The 22,803-nt window shown below is 45.1% G+C and overlaps 1 protein-coding gene and 1 long non-coding RNA gene across 3 annotated transcripts in view; one reads left to right on the top strand and one right to left on the bottom strand.

The window, feature by feature from the left end:
* Positions 1 to 1,860: 1,860 nt before the first annotated feature.
* LOC310757187 (uncharacterized protein) lies at positions 1,861 to 21,328 on the top strand. Of its 2 annotated transcripts, none has more exons than XM_083602426.1 (6): positions 1,861 to 2,303; positions 5,093 to 5,191; positions 7,006 to 7,161; positions 9,793 to 10,191; positions 11,881 to 11,958; positions 20,820 to 21,328. In XM_083602426.1, exons 1-5 carry the CDS (start codon positions 2,222 to 2,224, stop codon positions 11,913 to 11,915), a joined length of 771 nt encoding a protein of 256 aa, XP_083458552.1. In that variant the 5' UTR covers positions 1,861 to 2,221; the 3' UTR covers positions 11,916 to 11,958; positions 20,820 to 21,328. The 2 variants fall into 2 exon arrangements, with proteins under 2 accessions (XP_083458552.1, XP_083458551.1); XM_083602425.1 differs by lacking the exon at positions 20,820 to 21,328 and adding an exon at positions 12,592 to 14,687 and having other exon boundaries at positions 1,862 to 2,303.
* The window catches only part of LOC310757507, a 72,275-nt gene continuing 69,832 nt past the window's right edge, over positions 20,361 to 22,803 (bottom strand). The window contains exon 2 of the long non-coding RNA XR_014545278.1: positions 20,361 to 20,513. This is a non-coding gene — a long non-coding RNA (uncharacterized lncRNA). The remainder of the gene's footprint in view (positions 20,514 to 22,803) is intronic.

The raw sequence follows: 22,803 nt of genomic DNA, 5'->3' as shown, positions 1-22,803 counted from the left end.
CCCATTAGCTAAAGTGGTGCTTGAGGTTAAGAACAGTTTCAGGTTAAGAATAGACCTCCAGAACGAATTAAGTACTTAACCCGAGGTACCACTGTATATGGAATCGACTCCCGCAAGGTGTAGAGGTCGGCCATCGGTTTGGGTGGCTTCAAAAGGGGCTTAGACAAAATTATGCAGGGAAGGTTTATCAGCATCGATTAGCTGTGCTTGATGTTGGGTGATAACGCTGAGGCCGGTGCCTCCCAAACGCAGCGTCACCCGGGATTCATCACTCCGGTCTCCCGTCACACTAATGTGACCCATATCCAAGGACATGAGCACACAAACTAGCAGAGTCCAAACAGAAGCTCAGCCTTGAGGAGTAACATCTAAGCCTAAAAAAAGGTAAAGGACCCCTGACAGTTAAGTCCAGTCGCAGACGACTCTGGGGTTGCAGTGCTCATCTCGCTTTACAGGCCGAGGGAGCTGGCGTTTGTCCGCAGACAGTTTTCCCGGGTCATGTGGCCAGCAGGACTAAGCTGCTTCTGGCAAAACCAGAGCAGTGCACGTAAACACTGTTTACCTTCCCGCCGCAGCGGTACCTATTTATCTACTTGCACTTTTTTGGCATGCTTTCAAACTGCTAGGTTGGCAGGAACTGGGACCAAGCAACGGGAGCTCACCCCATCGTGGGGATTCGAACTGCCGACCTTCTGGTCGGCAAGCCCAAGAGGCTCAGTGGTTTAGACCACAGTGCCACCCGCGTCCCAATTTATTGCAAATTAAATCAAACGTAACAGAACAAAGAAAACATGGTTTCTCTCTCTGTCTTTCGTCCTCGGAGAGAGAACTGCAAAAGCAATAGCTATACAAAGTGGAAACAGCGTATCTCCCTTTCCGCTCACAAGACTCCAATATTCAGTGCTGGAATGTAAACAGACATGTGACATGTAACAATGCCACACATCTGCAGCACAGGAGGAATGGAATTGCCAACACTTGAAGGGGTGCAGCTCTGAATGCCAAATGCTTGGGAGCATCACAAAAGGCAAGGAATTGGGATCCATGCGACGGTCACCTCCAGGCTTGACTACTGTAATTTGCTGTACGCGGGGCTGCCCTTGAAGCTGTCCCAGAAACTCCAGCGGGTGCAGAATGCTGCAGCGAGGCTCCTCACGGGGTCTCTGCCATGGGAGCATATTCACCCAGTGCTTTTCAAGCTGCACTTGCTCCCGGTGAAGTACAGGGTCAGATTTAAGGTGCTCCTTTTGACCTTTAAAGCCCTTCACGGCCTAGGACCCTCATACCTGCGGGACCGCCTCTCCCGGTATGCCCCACGGAGAGCCTCAAGGTCCATAAATAGCAACACCTTAGTGGTCCCGGGCCCTAAGGAAGTTGGTTAGCTTCAACCAGAGCCAGGGCCTTTTCAACACTGGCTCCAGCCTGGTGGAACGCTCTGCCTCATGAGACCAGGGCCCTGCAGGATCTGATTTCTTTCCACAGGGCCTGTAAGACAGAGTTGTTCCGCCTGGCCTTTGGCTTGGAGCCAATTTGATTCCCTCCCCCTCTTTCCTTTTTCCTTTCTCCTCCTGCGATGAGGCTGCATTTCAATATTTTAATGTTTCAATATTATTGCTTGTTAACCACCCTGAGCCCTTGGCTGGGGAGGGCGGGGTATAAATAAAAAATTATTATTATTATTATTATTATTATTATTATTATTATTATTATTTGTGTGCGCACACACACACACACACAGAGAGAGAGAGAGAGAGAGAGAGAGAGAGAGAGAGAGAGAGAGGGAGACCCATTCAAGCAGCGCCTGGAAATTTGTTTTGTGACTTTAAAACTACTGATTATGCAAGAGTTGCAGCCACACAGCTTCTCCTTCTCTTTTCCTTTCCAGCCCAGTTGTCTGATCTCTCCTCCAGCTGCTCTGTTGCGCACCTGGAGTTTGGCTCGCTACAGCAGGCAGGAAGGTGATGAGGATGAAAGGATCACGGCTGCCATAAACTTGTCGCAAAGGACACCTTCTATCCGCTAACTAGCAGTTGGTGGCCAGCTGCAGGCATTGCCCAAGACCAGTTTTAACTAATGGATTCCAGCTAAATGAAACTGACTTTCACCAACTGGGAAGTTGGTTTTGTAATTGCATATAATTGCATCAGGCTGCCAGGAAGAATTTCAAGGACCTGCGAGTCCCTTTTCTGAAGTCTTGTCCGTCTGGCGACTAACACTGAAGATGGAGGATGAAGATGGGTACATGGCTATAGACCCAGCCACCCGGGACGCCTACCCAAGACCACCTCTCCAGAAAACCAAAGGTACTTGACTTTGAAATGTCCACCCTTTTTCTTTAAGGAGAGCAGCTGGTTGTGACTAAAAAGGAAGTTTCTTAAGAGGAAGCCTGTAGGCTTGATTTGGAAGGAGTTTGTAGTGAACTTTGTGCGTGGGGCTCTTTCTTCTTCTTCTTCAACAAAATCATTAAAATCAGGTGTGTTTTAGTGTGCAGTTGTCCACAGAATGTGGAGTTACGGACAAAAGTTATGCAGCCGGAAAACTGATAATGTGCAATTTGAAAATGTGAGCAGGGGATTAGACACAATAGATGTATGTGTCTATTAAGCACTTAAGAGACAGGCAATGTCAGGGAGAGCATGTACACAGATTTTATAATGATAGAATGTGCTCAGTTTCTGTATTTAAACTGTCCAAACCACATTAAAAACTTTTTTTTTTTTTGCCAGAACCTCCTCTACCTCACCATTTCTGGGCAGGTCATGTTTCATTGCATCCTTAAACACCAAATATCCTTAAAGTACCACTTTTTTTTGTTCCAGCTAGTTACTGCACTAAGGCAAATACATAAATGAATCATTGCTGTGATAGATATGAACAACTGGCTCCTCTGGCCCTATTGATACAGGGCGTGAGCAAGGAGCAAATAATAATAATAATAATAATAATAATAATAATAATAATAATAATAATAAATAATTAATTTTATTTATATCCCACCCTCCCCAGCCAAAGCCGGGCTCAGAGCGGCTAACAACAATAAAAGTAACACATTAAAGCATGATTTGAACTCCTTCCTTCCTTCCTTCCTTTTTAGTGTGTGGTGTATGATGGGGAATGTAAGCAATTAAAATAATAGACCTCTTTGCACTAGATGTGCTTGTGACATTTTCTGAGGACAGCTTCCTTTCCTCTACTCGAAAATTGTAACCCCAACCTGGCTGAAACGATTCATGGATAGGTTCCATGGTATGGAACAAACCAGCTTGCCCACACTTCTGCTTGTTCCATGCCTTACACAGACGGGAATTTTCCCTTTCACTCCAAACCACCGTTAATTAACCTGAGTAAACGTTTTGGATACTAACTGCCTGGAGCATGTAGAATTTCCAGATGATGTTCTTACTGAATCGTGCCTGATCACCTGGATTACCACAGTGATTGTTACCACATGAAAGTATATTACTATGGTAATGACAGCTCAGGAAGCAAATACAAATTAACAGGCACACAGGAAACCAGACCCAATTCAAAACACAAAAGACTCCGTAAATATAACCTTGATTTCATGAGCGTTAGCAACAGAGCTGAAATGAAAAGCTGAGGAAATGTCAAGATTTTACAAGATTTCAGGATTCAGTTCATTTTTTAAAAAAAATAAAAGATTTTTCGGTTATGATATTGAAAATCTGGTGGTACTGGAGGGTTCTTTTAAATTGATGATGGGATAGATCTGGGTCTTGATAATTTGTGATATGGTTTTTTAAGAATCTGGATTCAATATATTTATTTGTTTTATTTATTTATTCAACTTAGACTCCACCCTATACCCGGAGGTCTCAAGGCAGTTCACAACAAGACCACAACATATAAAATCAAACCAAAAGCAATAACCCAATAACACCCCCCCACACAAAAAAAGCCACATTCTAAAAGGGTGTTGGATGTCAATAAGATCAACCAAAGGCCTGGTTAAAAAGGAATGTTTTTGCCTGGTGCCTAAGGGTGTGTAATGAAGGCGTCAGGTGAACTTCCCTGGGGAGAGCATTCCACAGACAGGGAGCCACCGCAAAGAAGGCCCGTTCTCAGGTTGCCACCCTCTGGACCTTTCAAGAAGGAGGGCCTCAGAAGATGATCTCAGGGTCCGGGTAGGTTCACATGGAAAGAGGCGGTCCTTGATGTATTGCGGTCCTGAGCTGTTTAAGGCTTTATGGGTCAAAACCAGCACTTTGAATTGGGCCCAGAAACTTATTGGTAGCCAGTGCAGTCGGACCAGGTACGGTGTAATATGCTTGAACTGTCTTGCTCCGGTGAACAGCCTGGCCGCTGAATTCTGCATCGGCTGAAGTTTCTGAACCGTCTTCAGAGGCAGCCCTACGTATAACGCATTGCAGTAATCTAACCTTGAGGTTACCAGAGCATAGACAACAGGAGTTAGGCTATCCCTGTCCAGATAGGGGCATAGCTGGGCCACCATCCAAAGCTGAAGGAAGACACTCTGGGCCACTGAGGCCACCTGAGCCTCGAGCAACAGCAGAGGATGCAGGAGTACTCCCAGGCTAGGCTACGAACCTTGCTCCTTCAGAGGAAGTGTAACCATCAGAAGCAGGTGACCTCCCAGCCATCTGGTTTAGGGAACCCCTCACCATAGGATTGGAGAGGTCAAAAGCCATAGTATGAGTCCCAATAGCATCCTGGAGTTGAAAGGCTCTGAGTACATGTGATTTTAGAAAGCTCAATAACGTTTGAGCCTCTGAGACACAAAAAGGAAGCCAGTCCAGTTTCAACTGTTGCTCCAGAGCAAATACTTGCACACCTGCAGCTGCTTGAGATACACTTAGATACATATCCCTACATTAAAATTTTTAAAAATCCTCATTGATGTCAGCTGAACACATGGAATTCCGCTTCCATGTGTGGATCTCCACTGCTGGTTTAGGGGTATGTGGTCTTCCACAGAGCGATGAAGTCATTGGATTCCTCTGTGGTCTTGGTTGCCGCTTAGTACCAGACTCAGTAACAGCCGCAGTGCACACTCAACGGTGTGGGGGGGGGAGTGGCCAGTGGTCTTCACCATGAACTTTCAATTCCACAGATCCATCCTCCAATCTTCTCTGGTGGAAAATTGGCCTTGGCATTTCGCTGGCAGGAATTGTTGCTTTGACACTGGCTTTGATCATTCTCGCTCTTCCAGGTAAGTAATCCCTGTTCCGATCATCCTGGTTTGTAAGAGGACTTCCTCATGCCATTGATACTGTTGCTTCCATGCAATAAATAAGGCAGAGTTCCTATTCATTTGCTGAACAGAAATCAAGCATTTGCTCTCTTGCAGGGATATTGCCTTTGTCCAGTCTCCCTTGCAGAACAGTTTCTGTCTGGAGTGCTTTCTGCACTTTCTTTCTGTAGGGAAAAGCCTAGATCAGGGGTAGGCAACCTAAGGCCCGGGGGCCGGATGTGACCCAATCGCCTTCTCAATCTGGCCCATGGACGGTCCAGCAATCAGCGTGTTTTTACAAGAGTAGAATGTGTCCTTTTATTTAAAATCCATCTCTGGGTTATTTGTGGGGCATAGGAATTCGTTCATTCCCCCCCAAAAAAATATAGTCCAGCCCACCACATGGTCTGAGGGACAGTGGACCGCCCCACAGCTAAAAAAGGTTGCTGCCCCCTGGCCTAGATGGTTTCAGATGCCAGGAAGCAGAGTATTATTCATATTTGGGTGGGTGGGTGGGTGCTTCTATTCCATCTGCCAACCCCACAGTCCACCTGCTGTTCCTTTAGTGCCCTCCCTTTAGAGCAGACTTCTGCATCCTGGTGCTGTTGATTTCCAAATTTCACCAGCCCAAATTCCAGCATGGCCAAAGGTCTGAAATGATGGGAGTTGTGGTCCAGAAGCATATGGATAGCAACAGATTGGGGAAGGATGCTCTGGAGGAAAGAACCTGGCCAATGTTATCAGCTGCCTGTGACCAGAAAGGATGTCATAAACTTTCCACTTACTCCTTATACGATGTTTTGTTGTTGGTTTTTTTGTTATAATGTAGATGTTTTAGTGTAGGCCGCTTTGGTAGCCAATATTGACTGAAAAGCAAGACAGATTAATATCCTTAATAAAGAAATAATTGCGAGCCAAGGCCCCAGGCCTGTAGTTCCCTCAGATAATAAACACACGGACACAATTATTTTAGGTTAATGGGATAAATTAGGCCACAGCTTTATTGGTTACAGATGTGAGCGGTTTGGCTTAGGCTTGGGTGACCCCTGGCTATATATTGACTCTTGCCCGTTTGCAGGGAGTCACACTAAGGGTGAACCACCAGTAGAGGGAGCCCTATGACATACATCAAATTGGGCACCCCATGGGGTCCCCGTTGGGGTCGTGCCATGGCCCTAGCCCATGCCCAGGCTTTGGACAGGAACCACGCCCCCCGGATCCCTTTAACAGGATACTCTTATTGAGGAGGGGCATGCAGAGGCTACAACCTCCCCTCCCTGAAACAAAGGCTTACCCAATGCCTAACCTTGAAAAGTTGCGACGATTGCTACAAGGTAGGCGAAAACCAAATGGCTAGTGCCATTTAGACAGCCGGGAGCGTGGCAGTGGGGTGAGTCAGAATGACGTGGGCGGCATCCCTCCTCCCCCCAGCAGGGTCACTAAAGGTCCTGGATGTGGGGCTGCAACAGCGCCCACCGCAGAAAGTGAGCAGACCTCTAAAACAGCAATATTTTGTTGCTAAGGAAATGAGGCACTTTCCATTTGCCCAGATGTGATCTGTATAGAGATATAAGCAACTCACAAGAGCTATTGGTAAACTTCATTTTGCTGAACTGAAAGTCTAACAGGAAGTAGGAAGCAAAAAATAAAAATAGAAAAGCTAAGTAGGGCAAGATTGGGACTGTACTTTGTACAAAGACAGCATGCCTATTTCTTGTGGTTGGTTGATTGGTTTTTTTGTCCTGTTGTCCTTAATTGCTATCAGTTCTCTAATGTCTTCCATGTCTTCCAAGCTTCCCAAGGCTCTGCTCAAAGAAGCCAGGTGACCTTGCCACATCCAGTGATCTACTCCGCACAACAATGTGACTACCCAAACAGCAGTGCGCTGGAACGTCTCTCCAAACTCCCAAGATACGATTCATGCAAAGACGCTTTTGCCTCATGTATGCGTAAGTACGGTAGTTCTGTGGTGGGTGGGTGTGAATCAGATGCAGGAGTCCTTTGATTCAAAAACACAAACATTAATCACACTTCTTCTTCACGCTGTGAAATTCATTGCCCTGAGATGCGGCGATATCGGCCACTAGCTCAGATGTGCAAAATCTTAGAGCAGCTTTCCCTATCTTTGTGCGCTCCATATAGGCAAGTTGTTAAAACAGCAGTGTTGAATAAAGCGAAAAACTGGGTATGTTGTGGGAATGTTCAGGGTGGCAGGAGAGGATATATTGTTTATTAGTATCCTTCCTAACTTGTGTTACCAAGTTTCTTTACTTAGCAGAGTGCATTCTCCTTTACATAGCAGAAAACTAGATGCAAACTTTTATGAGTTTCTTAAGACAATACGCAATTCAATCTGGCTTGTCCAGATTGAAATGTGTTCTAATATTTTCCTGGAAAGACCCCTTGAATCCATCCTAAAGGAATAAAGACACCACAGTCTTATTAATAAGCAATAAAAAGAAAGTTTACTCAGGCAGAGCACAGTGTGATCCCTGAAGGCAGGGCTAAGGCTTAAAGTTACAAGAATATTCAAACAAGTCTACCCCATTTGTGGGTTGACCTAGTGACTGCAGTTGGCAATCTTGGAAGCTTGCAGGATGAAAGGAAGGTGGAAAAGAGAGAGTGTGGCAGCATGCCTTGCCCTTTTACCAGGTCTGGAAAGGTCACGCCCACCTGTTAGTCACATGCAAGGAAGGATGCTCCAGGCCAGGAGGAACAGGAGGTTTCAACCAGCTGGACCACACATTCCCTTGCATGTCCACTCTAGCAAAACAAGGAATGTTGTACTTGACTGCTCTCAGTGGATTACATCCCACACAAGTAGGTTAAGATGACTGGCTATTTTGCTGAAACTGGATGTGGCGCCAAGTGTGCATCCCTGTGAAGATAGTTCCACAGATGTGGAGCCGCCCGCCACCACCAAAGAGGTTCTTAGCCTGTTTGGCACCTGCCTCGCTGTCATGACAGTGCCTTTGGGTTCAATCCCAGAATAATAGACTCTGGAGAAAGAGGAGGAAGATGAGGCAAGAACAGATGGAACCCCTGTCTCCATTTGGAGACTTCCAGCTCCTTCCAGCTCCTGATGAGGAGAGTTGCCAGAATTTAGGGAAGGCTCTGAGCAGTGGCTTAGGATGGCTAATCAGGAATCAGGGCAAGGAGGCAGGTCCTGTGCTCTTTCCCTGGACCAGATGCCACCTCAGGAGCTGGGAGAAGCTGCATCCACCCAGACCCAGTGCCTGCTTGCAAACCAGCAACTCACACCGAGATGGAGACTTCTCAAGAGAAGGGGCTGTGCCTGCCCGGACTTTGAAGCTAGATGGGTGGATACGAATACCTTGTTATCCAGGAAAGGGATAGTGCTAGCCTAAGCTGATAATAGGTACTGATCATCATAGAGATCTTCTGAGCCTCCAGTGACAAGCTGAAGCTAGGAGCTCCTCCAAACAATGCACTTGCTGCTTCAGAGGGAATGCAACCCCATTTAGAAAAGGTGAGCTTCCCAACTCCCAGACCTGGAAGCCACTCAACGTTAACATCAAGCATTAAGAATTTCAACATACATTTTCAATTGTGACCAGCAGCCAGTAAAAAAATGTTTAAGAGTTGGCAAAATGTTTCATTCATTTGATCCCATTCAATAGTCTAACAGCTGTATTTTGGACCAATGGCAACTTCCGCAGCTTCTTCAAAGACAGCAGCTCCATGTGCAGCACATTGTAGAAGTTGAACATGTTAAAAATGCTACATAGTCTGCCTGGAAAATTGCGGGTTTCTGGCATTGTTCATTGGGTTTCCACTGCTGCAACAACATACTTAAATGAGCAGGATGTCTCTTCAGGGAGAACAAGGGACTCAGCTACATTAGTTAAAAGGGGGGGCATTATAAATGTGTTATAACACTGACACCAGATGGCTCTCTACAGTTCGATCCTTCAGCAATGTGATTTCGCATGATGAACTTTACAATGCGTTTTCCTGAAATGTTTTTTTTTTAATGTGTCTAGATCCAGCCAACCTCGGCCTGTAAAAATGTTAGCCCAAGGTCACATGAATGGTTTGTTTATAATTTTATGTTCTTCAGTGAGGTCAGTTTGATCCAAAACCTCATGATCTTCTTAACCTTTTCACATCTTCAAGGAACTAATGACTCATAGGACAACTGGGGGTTAAGCAAGATGGAAGTTGCAGCAAGAGCTGAATTTGTCACCGACTTATTCTGAAAATTCTACTGTCGTCATTAGCATATGATGGCAGCTTCCCGAATCTCCCCTTAATCATAATAAGGCAAAATGCTGTTTTAAAAACAAACAAACAAACCCACTAAACTTTTAATATCAAACTTTGAAAATTCAGATTAACATGTTGAAAATCTTCCATATTTGACATTCCTGGAAAGGGACAGCTCAGTCCGTTGATCATGAGACTCTTAATCTCAGGGTTGTGGGTTTGAACCCCATGTTGGGCAAAAGAACCCTGCATTGCAGGGGGTTGGACTGGATGACCCTTATGGCCCCTTGCAACTCAATGATTCTATGAAAGTTCAATTTCAGCCTTGTTGGTTTTCCTTCTTTTACACACAGGTGAACCTTCTGACATCTGCATCCAAGTGCCAAAGGCCCCCATCACTGCAGCAGTCAATGAAACGGCATTCATCCCTGTTGATGTCCAAGTCCCAAAGACTGACTGGGATTTCGTTGAAATCCAGTGGCATCACATCAAAGGAGCGGAGGAAGACTTCATTCTGAAACTTAACATGAGGTCATGCAGCCTAACCAGCAACCCGCAGAAGTGGTGGCAACGTTATTGCCACCTCTTTTATGAGGTGTTGCCGAAACATCGGAGGAGAGTGTCGGTCATGACGAACGCTTGGCTGGTCATCTGCAATGTGCAACCGGAAGATTCTGGGAGATACCAAATCACAGTGATATCCAACAACATGAAAGATGCATGTAGTTTTGTGAATCTTTCAGTGGCTGGAGGTAAGAGGAGGCAGAGAGGTGTATGGAGGTTCGGTACACTTCAGCACAGACCTGGGCCTGCAAAACACAGCACAAAACCATCCTGGGTGAGCCCAGAATTAAGCGGCAAAACTTTTTTCTGGTCTGCACCTTTTCAGTCTCCAGGGTGGAGGATGGGTCTTTGAATTCTTTACCACGTGGAGGTGGAAGGGAGAGAACCCTGAGCACAGAAATTGAGCATTACCAAGAGATTGAAATTGTGCTAGTTTTCTATATGTTTACATGAGGAAGCATTTAACTGTGCCAAACCCCATCTCCAGCTTGGCATAACAGAATCTGAAATGCATAAACTGGTTCTTGGAGGCAGGGAGCAGGAAACCTCTGTGCCAGAAAACAATCAAGAAGAAGAGTTTGGATTTGATATCCAGCTTTATCACTACCCTAAGGAGTCTCAAAGCGGCTAACATTCTCCTTTCCTTTCCTCCCCCACAACAAACACTCTGTGAGGTGAGTGGGGCTGAGAGACTTCAGAGAAGTGTGACTAGCCCAAGGTCACCCAGCAGCTGCATGTGGAAGAGCGAGGAAGCGAACCCAGTTCACCAGATTACAAGTCCACCGCTCTTAACCACCACACCACACTAGCACTCTCAAGGTGCACAAACATAACACGTTTACACATCTGAGTAACAGATAGGCAGGGGACAGACTTTTCGTCCTAGTGGTCTATGGTGCAATGTGAAATCTGTTTTGCATCTTACGGGGTATAATCTAATTAAATGTTCATAACATATTGCTTTCTGTGCACCTTCAGAACAAATCTGTAGAATGTGATAGTTCTGGCCTACAGATGATGTGATCAAATGTACCATGTTTGGTATTTGTAAACCCTATAAATAAGGCTTTCTCCCCCCCCCCCCGTTGTAGCCTACACAGAGTCCAGGCACAGATCTCATGAATTGAGGGCATGTAGCCTTGAATAAGATCTGGCAGGTTTAACAAAGTATAAAATGCAGTACTGGAGTGCCATCTGGAATGGAATTGGTCTTTGGGGAGCTTTGAGGAAGCCATTTTGCATTTCTTTTCCTCTAGAAAAGTGAATATATAGAAGGCACTGAACATATCTACTGCCAGTTCTTCCAGGTTCAATTGAAGAAATTCAAATCTGAAGGCTGATCTCTTGTTCTTGCATGTTGAAATTAGGGTTCAGCTGAAAATGCACCATGTTCATAGACTGCAAACGGGGCTATCTCCTTTCTCATGATCTTTTCAGGGAGACCTTGCAAGCTTTACTTCCCATCAGCATTGCCCTCACTCTAAATGGACTTCATGACAGTGCCATGTAACATATGAGATTGGGCATTGTGATGAAATTTGAAGCCAAATCAGAGTGAGGACAATCATTCCAGCACCATATGGGAGGGAGAAAGAATGGCTCTGAGCAGGGATGGGAAAGGGTACCCGCACATCTGCCTGAAACATCTGGAGCAACTTTATGTTGAGTCAGATCATTGATCCATTTAGCTCAGCTTTGTCTATACTGACTAGATAACATCTGTCTGAAATCCTGGAGATCTGCTGCCCGTCAGTGTAGATAATACTGAGCTAGATGGATCAGTGGCCTGACTCTTATCCTCCTCTGCTATGTCCCTTTGACTCCAACCTCTGAGTGATGCTGTCCATGTTTTTCTTTTTCCCTTTCAAATATGTTAGGAGATGGTGAAGGAAGCAGGCATCCATCACACTAATTGAAGAATGTCAGGAGAATTTCTCCTACTGTTGTTAGGAAAGGTAAGTGACTATACTTCTGGAGTTTTATCCTTGTTTACTTGTCTGTTTTTTCACCTTTTAAATTCCAGATCCTATAGTGCATTTATTATATTTCAAACCTGAAACTAAAAACAAACAAAAAATACAGCTAGAAGCTCAAGCAGTCCAGTCCACAACACCATATAAACTGAAGAATAAGTGATTTAAGTTCTCTTGAATTCATTGGGATAAATTCACTAATGCCATGCCAGACTTCACATTACCCAATCTTCATATCAGGCAACCTTTACAATCCAGCTTGTACACCCAAAAAACCACAGCCCTGGAATCCATTGTGTTAGACCCTTTCTGATGACCCAGTTTCTCAGGACTTGACTCAAACATCATTGTGTTTGTTTTTGTATGGGGAAGCGAATCTGCTTGTTTGATGTAGCCCTAAATGCAGGGTATTTAGAAATCTATCACTGTAATACATAGGACTGTTGCAGAAAGACTTTCTTCCAGTTTATCACTCCATTCAAAGAGCAAATTGGGGGGTGGCCATCATGAGGAGGCAACTCATCTTTCATCCCCTTTGATAACTACACTTGTCTGATAGAGTTAAGATAGATTTTGTTCTTGTGCAATAGTTCTGTTCTTTGTTCTCTTCCATAGCAAAAGGGGTAGCAGATAGATCGACAGAACTAGATGGAACTTTATATCAAGCCTAACTAGACACAGTAAAATGACAACAACACATGAATTCCTTTTCTCCAGCAGTCGTTCTCAGAATTTGCCATAAATGACCATTTTTGCAAGTCATGGGTGGGAGAGATTGGAGCCAGTGTGTACTAGTAACTAAATTGGCCTTTGATCATGTAGAGTGGAATTCAAGCGCCGTCAGCCTTGAGTGCCTAGGTCCCTACCTCTCAGCCTCAACTGTAAAACAGGAGTAACAGTAAATTATCCCCATCATAAGTTATGAGTTTGCGAGAGCAACGCACAACAAAAACACTTAAATCTGGGACTGGCTAGTGGCTGAATGTTGGACACCTGGCAGCCACATGTATGCTGCCTTGTGTTTGAGGACAGAAACAAGGTGGGGCATAAATGGAATAACTGCCTTTAAAATAAATTGAATGCATAACTTTGCACACTAGTAGCCATTTCAAAATTGCAGTCACGCTATTATACAAAGGCCCCTATCCCAAACCATTGCTTATGTACCTTCTGCAAAAAGTGTAGTTATTTGGAAATGTTTCATTTGTGTTGCTCATAAGTCCGTTGCCTCAGCATAGTAACTAAGGCTGCAATTCTACACCCGCCTATCTGGAATTAAATCCCATTCAACTAATTGGGAATTTTTTTCCCTGAGCAGACATGTATAGGATGGGCCTGTAATTGTACAAGCTGTCAGGAAGGCCCAAGTGAAATTTTCGCCTCATCCATTACTTACTAGATGTCCTTAGGTGGGCCTGTCAGTCTCAGCCTTGCACATGTAAGAAGATACTGCTAGCCTATCATACATGGCTGTTATAAGGATTACTGAGATCACTCTAAATGCTGAGGAGTTTTTCATCAACAGCATGGTTGTTAACTTTTTGATTTTTTAAAAACACTTCACATAACACTAAGGAATGGCTAACATCAACCAAGGTTTATAAACCAACAACAAACCATGGCTTACAAATACACCTTGTTCGTGGTTAATAATTCATTTTGTTGGCCAGGTTCAGATTACAAACCACGGTTTAGCATGAAGTATGAACCAGGCCTGCCTTGCCTCCAAGAAGGTGATCAAGTGCCCTTAGCTCCTTGCCATGAGCAATTAGTCTATTGCAGGCTTCCTCAAAGTCGGCCCTCCAGATGTTTTGAGACTACAATTCCCATCATCCCTGACCACTGGTCCTGCTAGCTAGGGATCATGGGAGTTGTAGGCCAAAAACATCTGGAGGGCCGAGTTTGAGGAAGCCTATTCTATTGCCATCTGCTCTTACAGATCTTCAGATCAGTACCAAGTACCGGGCACTAAAAGTAGGGCTTTTGCCATGAGGAGCTCTTGTCAGTGATTATATATATCACCTGATTCAGATCTATGTACAGAAGCCTATTGCTACATACTTACTGATTGCTTTTGCTAGACCAGAAAAAAAAATGAGTTATGTTTTTTATTGTTCAAATTGCACCTAAGGCCCAGATTGATCGAAGGCCCAAACTACATTTCCTTAAATGCAACTTTTCCTCCCCGCATAACTTTTTGCTTTTATAATTTAAAACATAAGGTCATGGTGCTCAGCATTTTCCTGCCCTTCCTGTTCTTTGCTGGCTGCTGATTACAGGGGGTTTAGAAGGGTAATGGCATACCTTTCAAGTGTCCCTATTTTCCCAGGATATTCAGGGAATTACAGAAGCCATCCCGGCTTCTGATTTGACCCCGGAATGTTTTGTTTTCCCCCTTCCATTGCCGCCACAGCAGACATGTGCAGCGCTCTTGCTAGCCGCTCTCTGCCGCCACCAAAGCCACTGCCACTGTAATGCTTTATGAATTTATCCGTATATTTTTTATGTGTAGCATTTCTTCTTTGTAAGCGTGCCCTGCTTTGGTTTTATTTGGTTTTATTTTGGTTTTACATGTTCCTGTATGAAATGAAAGAGAAAAATTATTCTACACTGGTTCCGTTTATATAATATGCACAGGCCATGAGACAAATTTAAATCTTCAGCTGCATGAGCTTAACTGTCCTGTTGAAATTAAAGAGAGTTGCACTACAGTCCTTAGCATAAGCAGTGCTTTTTTATAGAAAAAGGGGTGCTGGAACTCACCATGAATGCTTGTTCTCTTAGAATAGCAATGTTGCCCACCTGAGAGATGCCAGAACCAAGTTCCAGCAAGTTCCAGCTGGGGAAAAAAGCCCTGGGCATGTCTCATGAATGTGCTCTATGTGGGGCTACCTTGGAAGGTGACCCAGAAACAACTAATCCATAATGCAGCTGCTAGACTTGTGACATGGAGTGGCCGCCGAGACCACATAACACCAGTCCTAAAAGACCTACATTGGCTTCCAGTACGTTTCTGAGCACAATTCAAAGTGTTGGTGCTGACCTTTAAAGCCCTAAACGTCCTCGGCCCAGTATGCCCGGACGCTGAGGTCCAGCTCTGAGGGCCCTCTGGCAGTTCCCTCACTGCGAGAAGTGAGGTTACAGGGAACCAGGCAGAGGCCTTCTCGGTAGTGGCACCCGCCCTGTGGAACACCCTTCCATCAGATGTCAAGGACTTTTAGAAGACATCTGAAGGCAGCCCTGTTTAGGGAAGTTTGGAATACTTGATGTTTTATCGTGTTTTTAATATTCTGTTGGGAGCTGCCCAGAGTTGCTGGGGAAACCCAACCAGAGGGGCGGGGTATAAATAAATAAGTGGTGGTGGTGTCTTGAAGCAGATAGTGAGATCTGGAAAAGAGTGGGAGGAGCTCAGAGAGCTAGAGTATCCCAGAGTGGGCTGCAGGGTGGAGGTGGCAAATTCCAGACAAGAGATCTCAGATTCCAGGGACAGGCATAGCAGTTTAGGACATCTGGATAACAGTGGGATAACAGGGGAATGTCCCACTGTTCTACCTTCAGATATGCCTAGTCTACCTCCTCCTGTCACCCCAAATCCTTCGCCTTTAGGGGAAGCAGCTGAGAGTAAAGTGGAGCCAGCCTCAATTTCATCACCATGGACAGGGAGACTCCAGTGCTGGCGCATGAACATACCTCTTTTAGACGATGCAGAGGGAGGGATGCCCATTTGCTTGCCCAGTCCTGGAACACCATCTGCCTGTCATGCAAATAACTTTGTCTGCCCCACTCTTCAAAAGGAAGGTGTGGGGCGTGTCACTTGTTAGATCAGTGTTTTAGATCGCGCTCAGCCATGCATTTAAACTCTCACGTACCTGTTAATTTCTACACTCTGTGCCTTGCCTTATGTACCTATCTGACCTAAAAATTAAAGCCTTTGGCAGAACTGGAGTTGGAAGTTCACTTTCTTCATCTGACAGGGAGGGTCAGGACAATCCTATAGGTGTCTAAGCAGAAGTAAGGCCTACTCATGTAAAAACACGCTGATTCCTGGACCGTCCATGGGCCAGATTGAGAAGGCGATTGGGCCACATCCGGCCCACGGGCCTTAGGTTGCCTACCCCTGTAATACATTGTCTGGGAGTGAGTACCGCTGGACTCAAAGAGAACTGCACTTGAGGAGGCATGCATAGGGTTAAATATTATTAAGCACTTCTAGCTTTGTTGGATTCAGCCCAGAATCATCTCCATTCTTCTAACTCTTGTGAAATAAAGAAGTCAGTGTGGAAGAAAACACATTTAATTGTTTTTTACTCTGAGGAATTAGTTTACTGCACCACCCACAGTCTCAAGATAAGCCTCTCCAACAGAGAGTCAGGTTTGCTACCATATACAGAGCGTGTTGTTTTCCTCTCCCTTACTCTATCTAAATCCCCAAGAAACCATTCTGCCTTAAAGCACTCATGTAGTTGCACATTAAGTTTCTTTCTTTTGCAGGGACTAATTTCTCCCTAATTGCTGTCATCATCAATCTCTTTCCTACTCAAGTAAGGGGCCTCAGCTGTTAAAAAGCAAAAAAAACCCTACCTCCTTTGATGTTGACTTTGCTGGTACAGATTAAGGCTGACAGGGGTTATGCACAACCCCAAAGCAACACCTACATTGTTTTCCGTTGGCTCTCTCTCTGGGGAAGTTACTGAGTTTGCATCTGATGATTTTCATCAGGTTTGCTTGTGCTTTAAAAACCTAGAAAGTTAAATTGGCAGTTGTTGAAAAAAACTGCAGGGGAAAGTGTGTGCAGTGATGCTGCATGTCAGATGAACAGCGACCAGATTAACTTTTTTAAAGCACTAAAATTCTGCTAAACTAAGCTTCTGCCCTGTGCCTTTGAAAAAAAAACAACTACTGAAGTTCAGTGCGCAGACATCAGCAAGAGTTTGCACTTCATGCCCTGAAAAACTGCTCCTGCTGATTTTTTGCATACCAAGTCTCAGGAGCAGCCCAGACCTTTTTCTTTACTTTTCTGGCTCCAAGCTCTCAGAGCGGCCTTTTAAAAACAAATAAATTTTTCTTTCCAAACATGAGCTTTTCGTGGCACAGAGCAAAAGTCAAATAAGCCTCGTAAATTTGGGAAGAGCAGGGGGCACCTCACTTGAACCCCCCAGCCACTGCCCCCTCAAGTCAAGGTGACTAACACTGAAGGCCAGTCAAGATATTTAGCAGAAACCTCAACAAGCACATCTCCCTCTCTCTCTTTCTTGTTATTAAAAATGCAGCATTAATAAATTAAACGACTGCCGATTTGCTGCTCTTTCATGATGCTCCAAATCCAGAAAGAGTGATGCCAGAACTCACCATGAACACCTCCCTTGTTTTCTTAGAACAGCAATGGTGCCCACCTGAGAGGTGCCGGAACTGAGTTCCAGCAAATTCCGGCTGAAAAAAGCCCTGCCCAAAATCAACAGCCTGAGGCAGCTGCCTCACTACCTAATGGGAGGGCTGGCCCTGTTAAGCCCCAGACAGCAACATTCAGGAAAGCAACAGGAAGCTTCCCCAGAGGAAATTCTACTGCTTCTCTGGGTCAGGAGTGAACTAATGGCCCCAGTTAGGAACACAGGTAACGTTGCCAGCTCCCAGAGGAGTCTGACTGGAAAGAGATATACACAAAGCAGTAAATTATGAGGTACAGCTGGCAACCTCCCAGACAGCTATTCAGGATTCTCAGGAACCTGTTATTTATGTGTATATTTACAACCCTTCTTCACTGAATATTTCAGTCAGTGATGGCAAAAGAAAATAAATTTGGGCAGGGTGCAGCAGGGCAAAAGTATATTTCTACATGGGCAAGTTGTGTCTCACATGTTAAGATCCCTGAAAGAAAAATAATGTTTGGGGAAGCACTTGACCCCGCCCCTTGCTGGCACCAGCCATGATTTCAATCCTAGGGTAATGATCTTCGAATCCTAGAATTGCAGAGTTGGAAGGGACCCTAAGGTTCATCTAGTCCAATCGCCTGCAATGTAGGGATTTCAACTAAAGCATCCATGGCAGATGACCAGCCAGCCTCTGCTTGAAAACCCCCAGAGAAGAAGAGTCTGCAACCTCCCAAGGTTAAATACAAAAAAAATGTACAGAGAATAATAATAGCAGACAATAATTACAGAATCCAGAAAAAACAAGTCAGATAGATGTTTTAAACCAGGCATAGGCAACCTTTGGCCCTCCAGATGTTTTGGCCTACAACTCCCATGATCCCTAGCTAACAGGACCAGTGGTCAGGGATGATGGGAATTGTAGTCCAAAACATCTGGAGGCCCGAAGGTTGCCTATGCCTACTTTAAACAAACCGAGAACTCTGTCATCAAACCAGCATTACTAACCTGTGGTGAGAGCAACAGTGATAATCTCCAACTTAACCAAACCGCCTCAGTCACCCCATCTCTCACCTGAGTCAGCACACTCACTGCCTCTCTTCCTCTCACATCACTCTGCGGCATATGAGCGACTTTACACTTTTGATCCTCACTCCCCAACCCACCCAGTCACAAATCATTGCCCACAAGCACTCATGGAAAGTAAGATGGAAAGCAAAACCTTGTCACCTCGTTTTCAACAGTAACAGCAGAGAGAGGGGGGGGGTTTCTCCTTACTGATGCTGCAGCAGTAGGTAAAGGTAAAGGTCCCCTGGATGGTTAAGTCGAGTCGAATTTGACTATGGGATATGACTATGGGAGTCTGCGTTTGTCCACAGACAGCTTTTCTGGGTCATGTGGCCAGCATGACTAAACTGCTACTGGTGCATGGAGGACAGTGACGAGTGCCAGAGCGCACAGAAACGCTGTTTACCTTCCCGCCACAGCAGTACCTATTTATCTACTTGCACTGGTATGCTTTCGAACTGCTATGTTGGCAGGAGCTGGGACAGAACAACGGGAGCTCACTCTGAGGTAGTGGAAGTCAATTACCCCCCTGATCACATAAGATTAAAGAACAAACAGCTCTGCTGATAACAGCATTGCAACAAAATGTATGCAGGCGAAGGCCACGAAGACACAATGATAGTTAGCAGATAGGGCTGTATAAGCAAGATTACAGGTCCAGTCTTTCTAGTATGCTAGAGCACTGTGGCAAAAAGTATCCAGTGGGTTTTTGCCAGCTATCCTCTACAGATGTTTGGGGGGCTTTTAATTGGACTCTGTGTGTATTCATTGTGTGTAAACCATATAAAAAGTCTCAGCGGACAACACCGGGGGATCAGACTTTGGGAAATATCCTGCTGAATCAGTTAGTTTGCACAAACTAATAAATGCTGGATTCTCTCTCCTCTCCGTCTCCTGTGTCTCACTGGCAAAATCCAGGAAGAACAGGTTTTAGACCTGCAACAACCCTGCCATGCGAAATCAATCCGCCGACCTTATGATTTGCAAGCCCAAGAGGCTGGATGGTTTAGACCACAGCGCCACATGCGTCCCTAGTAGTGCTGCGGCCCTAGTCGTTAGTTTATGGCCTACATATTTGTTTCATTTTTGTATTTCTTGTTAAACTCAAGGTGGTGTGTGCAGACAACCCAAGTGTTCTCCTTTCAGACCCAGTCTTCCTTAGCATGGTTTCTCTGTCAAGTGTCCCTCGGACCACAACCTGAGACTTGCCACAGCGGAGACAGTCTGCTCATTTTGGCATCATTTATCTCCACTTCTACTTTTCTACGCCTCTGTCCTCATCATAACAACGAAAGGATGTTTCACTTCACTTCCCCCAGCTTCCCTTTTCCTGAAGCATGCAGACCAAACAAACCCAGGCACTGGAAGAAACGGGCTGTTTCTCAAAGTGCATGTTGGACGCTACATTTGCCCGCAGGAAATTGAGGCCTAGAGAGTAATCTAGGGCAGCCTCAAAGTGAGACGGCAGTTGAGAGAACCAGCAACTCTAGGAAAGTTGACATGAACGAAGGACCTTTTCTTTCTCCCTGAAGAAAGAAAAGTTCCTAATTTTTGTCAGGCACGAAGTAACTTTAAAGGACTTCATTCAAGATATTACAGCATTTCTGGTGGGCTGGAAGCTACACGTGGACCTTGGGCCATTTTCAGGTGTGTCACAGTGCCATGGCCTACCCTTCAGTGCCTCCTCAACCTGTTCCACTTCCTAGCCATCCCACAGCCTTTTTGTTGGAGCAATGCCAGCACCAGCAACTCCTTGGATGCTGAGGAAAGGAGGGTGGGAGCCAGAGAAGTTGGTGGAGGGTCAGGGATGGGGGGAAAGGTCTCCTTCCTCTGAAGAAAAATGTCCAGAGGAGATGTTGAATAAAACTAGGGGGAAATGTTAATATTTGATATCATCATTATTAAGTTGTGGGTGGACATAGCAGTCGACACAGAGATTTCTCCAAGTGGTTCTTTATAGTAAGCTGGAACTGAACTGAACTGAACTGAACTGAACTGAACAGCTCAGCCGGCCTGCTTTTATAGGCAGCCAGCTGTCAACATTGTAACAACAACACCCCAGGGTTTCCCGCCTAAATCAACTGAAGTGGACCTGAGTGAAAACTATATACACAATACCCCCTGGTGGCCAGGGTGAGAACTTCAATACATAACAATCATCATCAATAAATCAGCTGGAAACAGAAGAAAAGTGAGGAAAGTTGTTACAGGAGGAAGAAATAAAGATAAAAGGACAAGGGAGGATGGATGGAAGAAACTAGAAATTTGGGTGTGGTGGGGGAATAAGATACAAGTTAAGTGTGAAAAGAGAAGGGGGGAGAAATTTCAGGAGACAAGTGAAAATACTTTGATAGACATGTGGGTGTAGGAAGCGAGAAATAGAAAATAAAAATCCTTTTTCCATTTCAGATCCTTCTAAATCAGCAAGTTCTGCCTAAAATGGGCAGGCTGAATCACATTCCCTCCAGAGCAAATGCCTCTATTTAACCTGAGGAAAGCTGAGCTACGCATAGAACTCCTTATCACAAGGAAGAATTTAACAATTTCCAACAATGGAGTGGTGTCTGAAATTTTCATCTGGTTATGTGAAACTCGGCCTACATCTGCCGCCATTTTGTGACCAGCTCTGTCCCTGCAACGCCATTTTGTGATTGCTGAGCCTCAGTCACTTTCAGTCATTTCATGGGCCTGGGAGCAGTACGTTTGAGAATCCCCATGTTAGTGTATAAAGAACTAAAAGGCCAGGACAAGGTTAGCTGGAGGGCTGCCTTGTACTTTATTCACTGGCCAGATCACTGTGATACTCTAGAATAGCCCTCTTGATTTTCCCCACAGATATACTGTATCTTATTCATTTAGTGTCTACATGAACTACTAAGGCTTTTAGTGTTGCGGCACCAGTCTTTTGGAACACTGCTACAATTGGCCACTTACAATTACAGTATTTCATCACCTGCTGAAAACCTTTCTGTTTCAGCAAGCTTTTTTAGAGATTTGAATTTTTTTTAACATTGGTCATTTGTTCTGTATTTTATGATTTCACAATTTCATGGCACTTTGATAATTTCACTGCACGCTGCACCATACAAGTAGCAATTCATTACTATTCTTAAGAATAAAATAAAATGCAGATTTTGGCACATAGAAGTCTGCTTTTTCCATTGCCCACCCCCACCCCCCGCATCCGCTCCCACCAGTTACCAGTTATTTGTGCTGCACTGCATCGCAAAATGTGTTTTTTTTTTTTGACACTTTGCAAAGCTTCAGAAGCGACTTGTCAACATTCGCAGCAGGACCTCTGCTCATTTGCCTCTAATGCGGTAAATAACTGTTATAAAAAGGAACAGCAACACCACCGAAGTGTGGGCCTCCGGTTGTGACCCTAATTGAGAAAATGTAGCTCATTTTTGTTCTGAATTATAGTACTCAAGGGCCAGGCACCTCAAGGAGCTGATTTTTGCCTGGAAAGAAAGGGTAGCAAATTGCTAGTTATTTAATTTGCCGTCATTTTATTTTCTTCTTCCAGGGAGAGGTACTTGTGGGATTTTCTGCCTCAGGTGCCAATATAATTTGGCTGGCTTTCAGAAAGATGCACCTTGCCACAGTGGTGCCCTCAGGGTGTGTGTGTGTGTGTGTGTGTGTGTGTGTGTGTGTACCATTTGCTGCTTCACCTCAGGCAACAAATTGACCTGGACAAAGCCTGACCAAGAATGAAAAAAGCCTGACCATTGCCATTCATGTTTTGCCATTAAAACAAATATACGGGTTTCAAAGTGGGGAACTTGTGGCCCTCCCAAGCTGTTGGAATCCAACTCAAACCAGCTGCCCCAGCTTACATGGCACATACCATATTTTTCGCTCTATAAGACACACCTTTCCCCTCCTAAAAAGTAAGGGGAAATGTGTGTGCGTCCTATGGAGTGAATGCAGGCTGCTTAGCTTTCGCTGAAGCAAAAGCAACGCGAAGCCTCCTGAGCGCAGCAGGAGTGCTTCCGCTGCGCTCAGGAGGCTTCGGGCAGCTATCCCTGAAGCCAGGAGAGCAAGAGGGATCGGTGCGCACTGATCCCTCTTGCTCTCCTGGCTTCGCTTCACTGGAGTGGCGCTGTGAGAGGGAAATCTGCACAGCGCCCCTTAAGTGAAGCGGCAGGAGAAACAGAGCCCCTTCCATAGAGCCCCTTCCATTTCTCCTCCCGCTTTGCTGGAGAGGCGCTGAGCAGAGAGGGAGAGAATAATTTTTTTCTTGTTCTCCTCCTCTAAAACTAGTGCATCTTCTGGTCGGGTGCGTCTTATAGAGCAAAAAATACGGTAATCAGATATTGTTGAAGTTGCATCCCTGCAATGTCTGGAGCATGGGTAAGCAAACTAAGGCCCGGGGGCCGGATACGGCCCAATC

Source organism: Podarcis filfolensis (genome assembly GCF_964270895.1).
Source record: "Podarcis filfolensis genome assembly, chromosome: 2".
NCBI classification, from domain to species: Eukaryota; Metazoa; Chordata; class Lepidosauria; order Squamata; family Lacertidae; genus Podarcis; species Podarcis filfolensis.
Note: the sequence above shows the minus strand (reverse complement) of the source record. Positions and strands in the feature narration are given on the sequence as shown.

Bases quoted from the DNA above. Each gene is read 5' to 3' on its own strand.
- LOC310757187 (XM_083602426.1), top strand. From the start codon at position 2,222: ATGGAGGATGAAGATGGGTACATGGCTATAGACCCAGCCACCCGGGAC. The intron at 2,304-5,092 runs GTACTTGACTTT...TCAATTCCACAG, and splicing joins ACCTCTCCAGAAAACCAAAG to ATCCATCCTCCAATCTTCTC. The intron at 5,192-7,005 runs GTAAGTAATCCC...ATGTCTTCCAAG, and splicing joins GATCATTCTCGCTCTTCCAG to CTTCCCAAGGCTCTGCTCAA.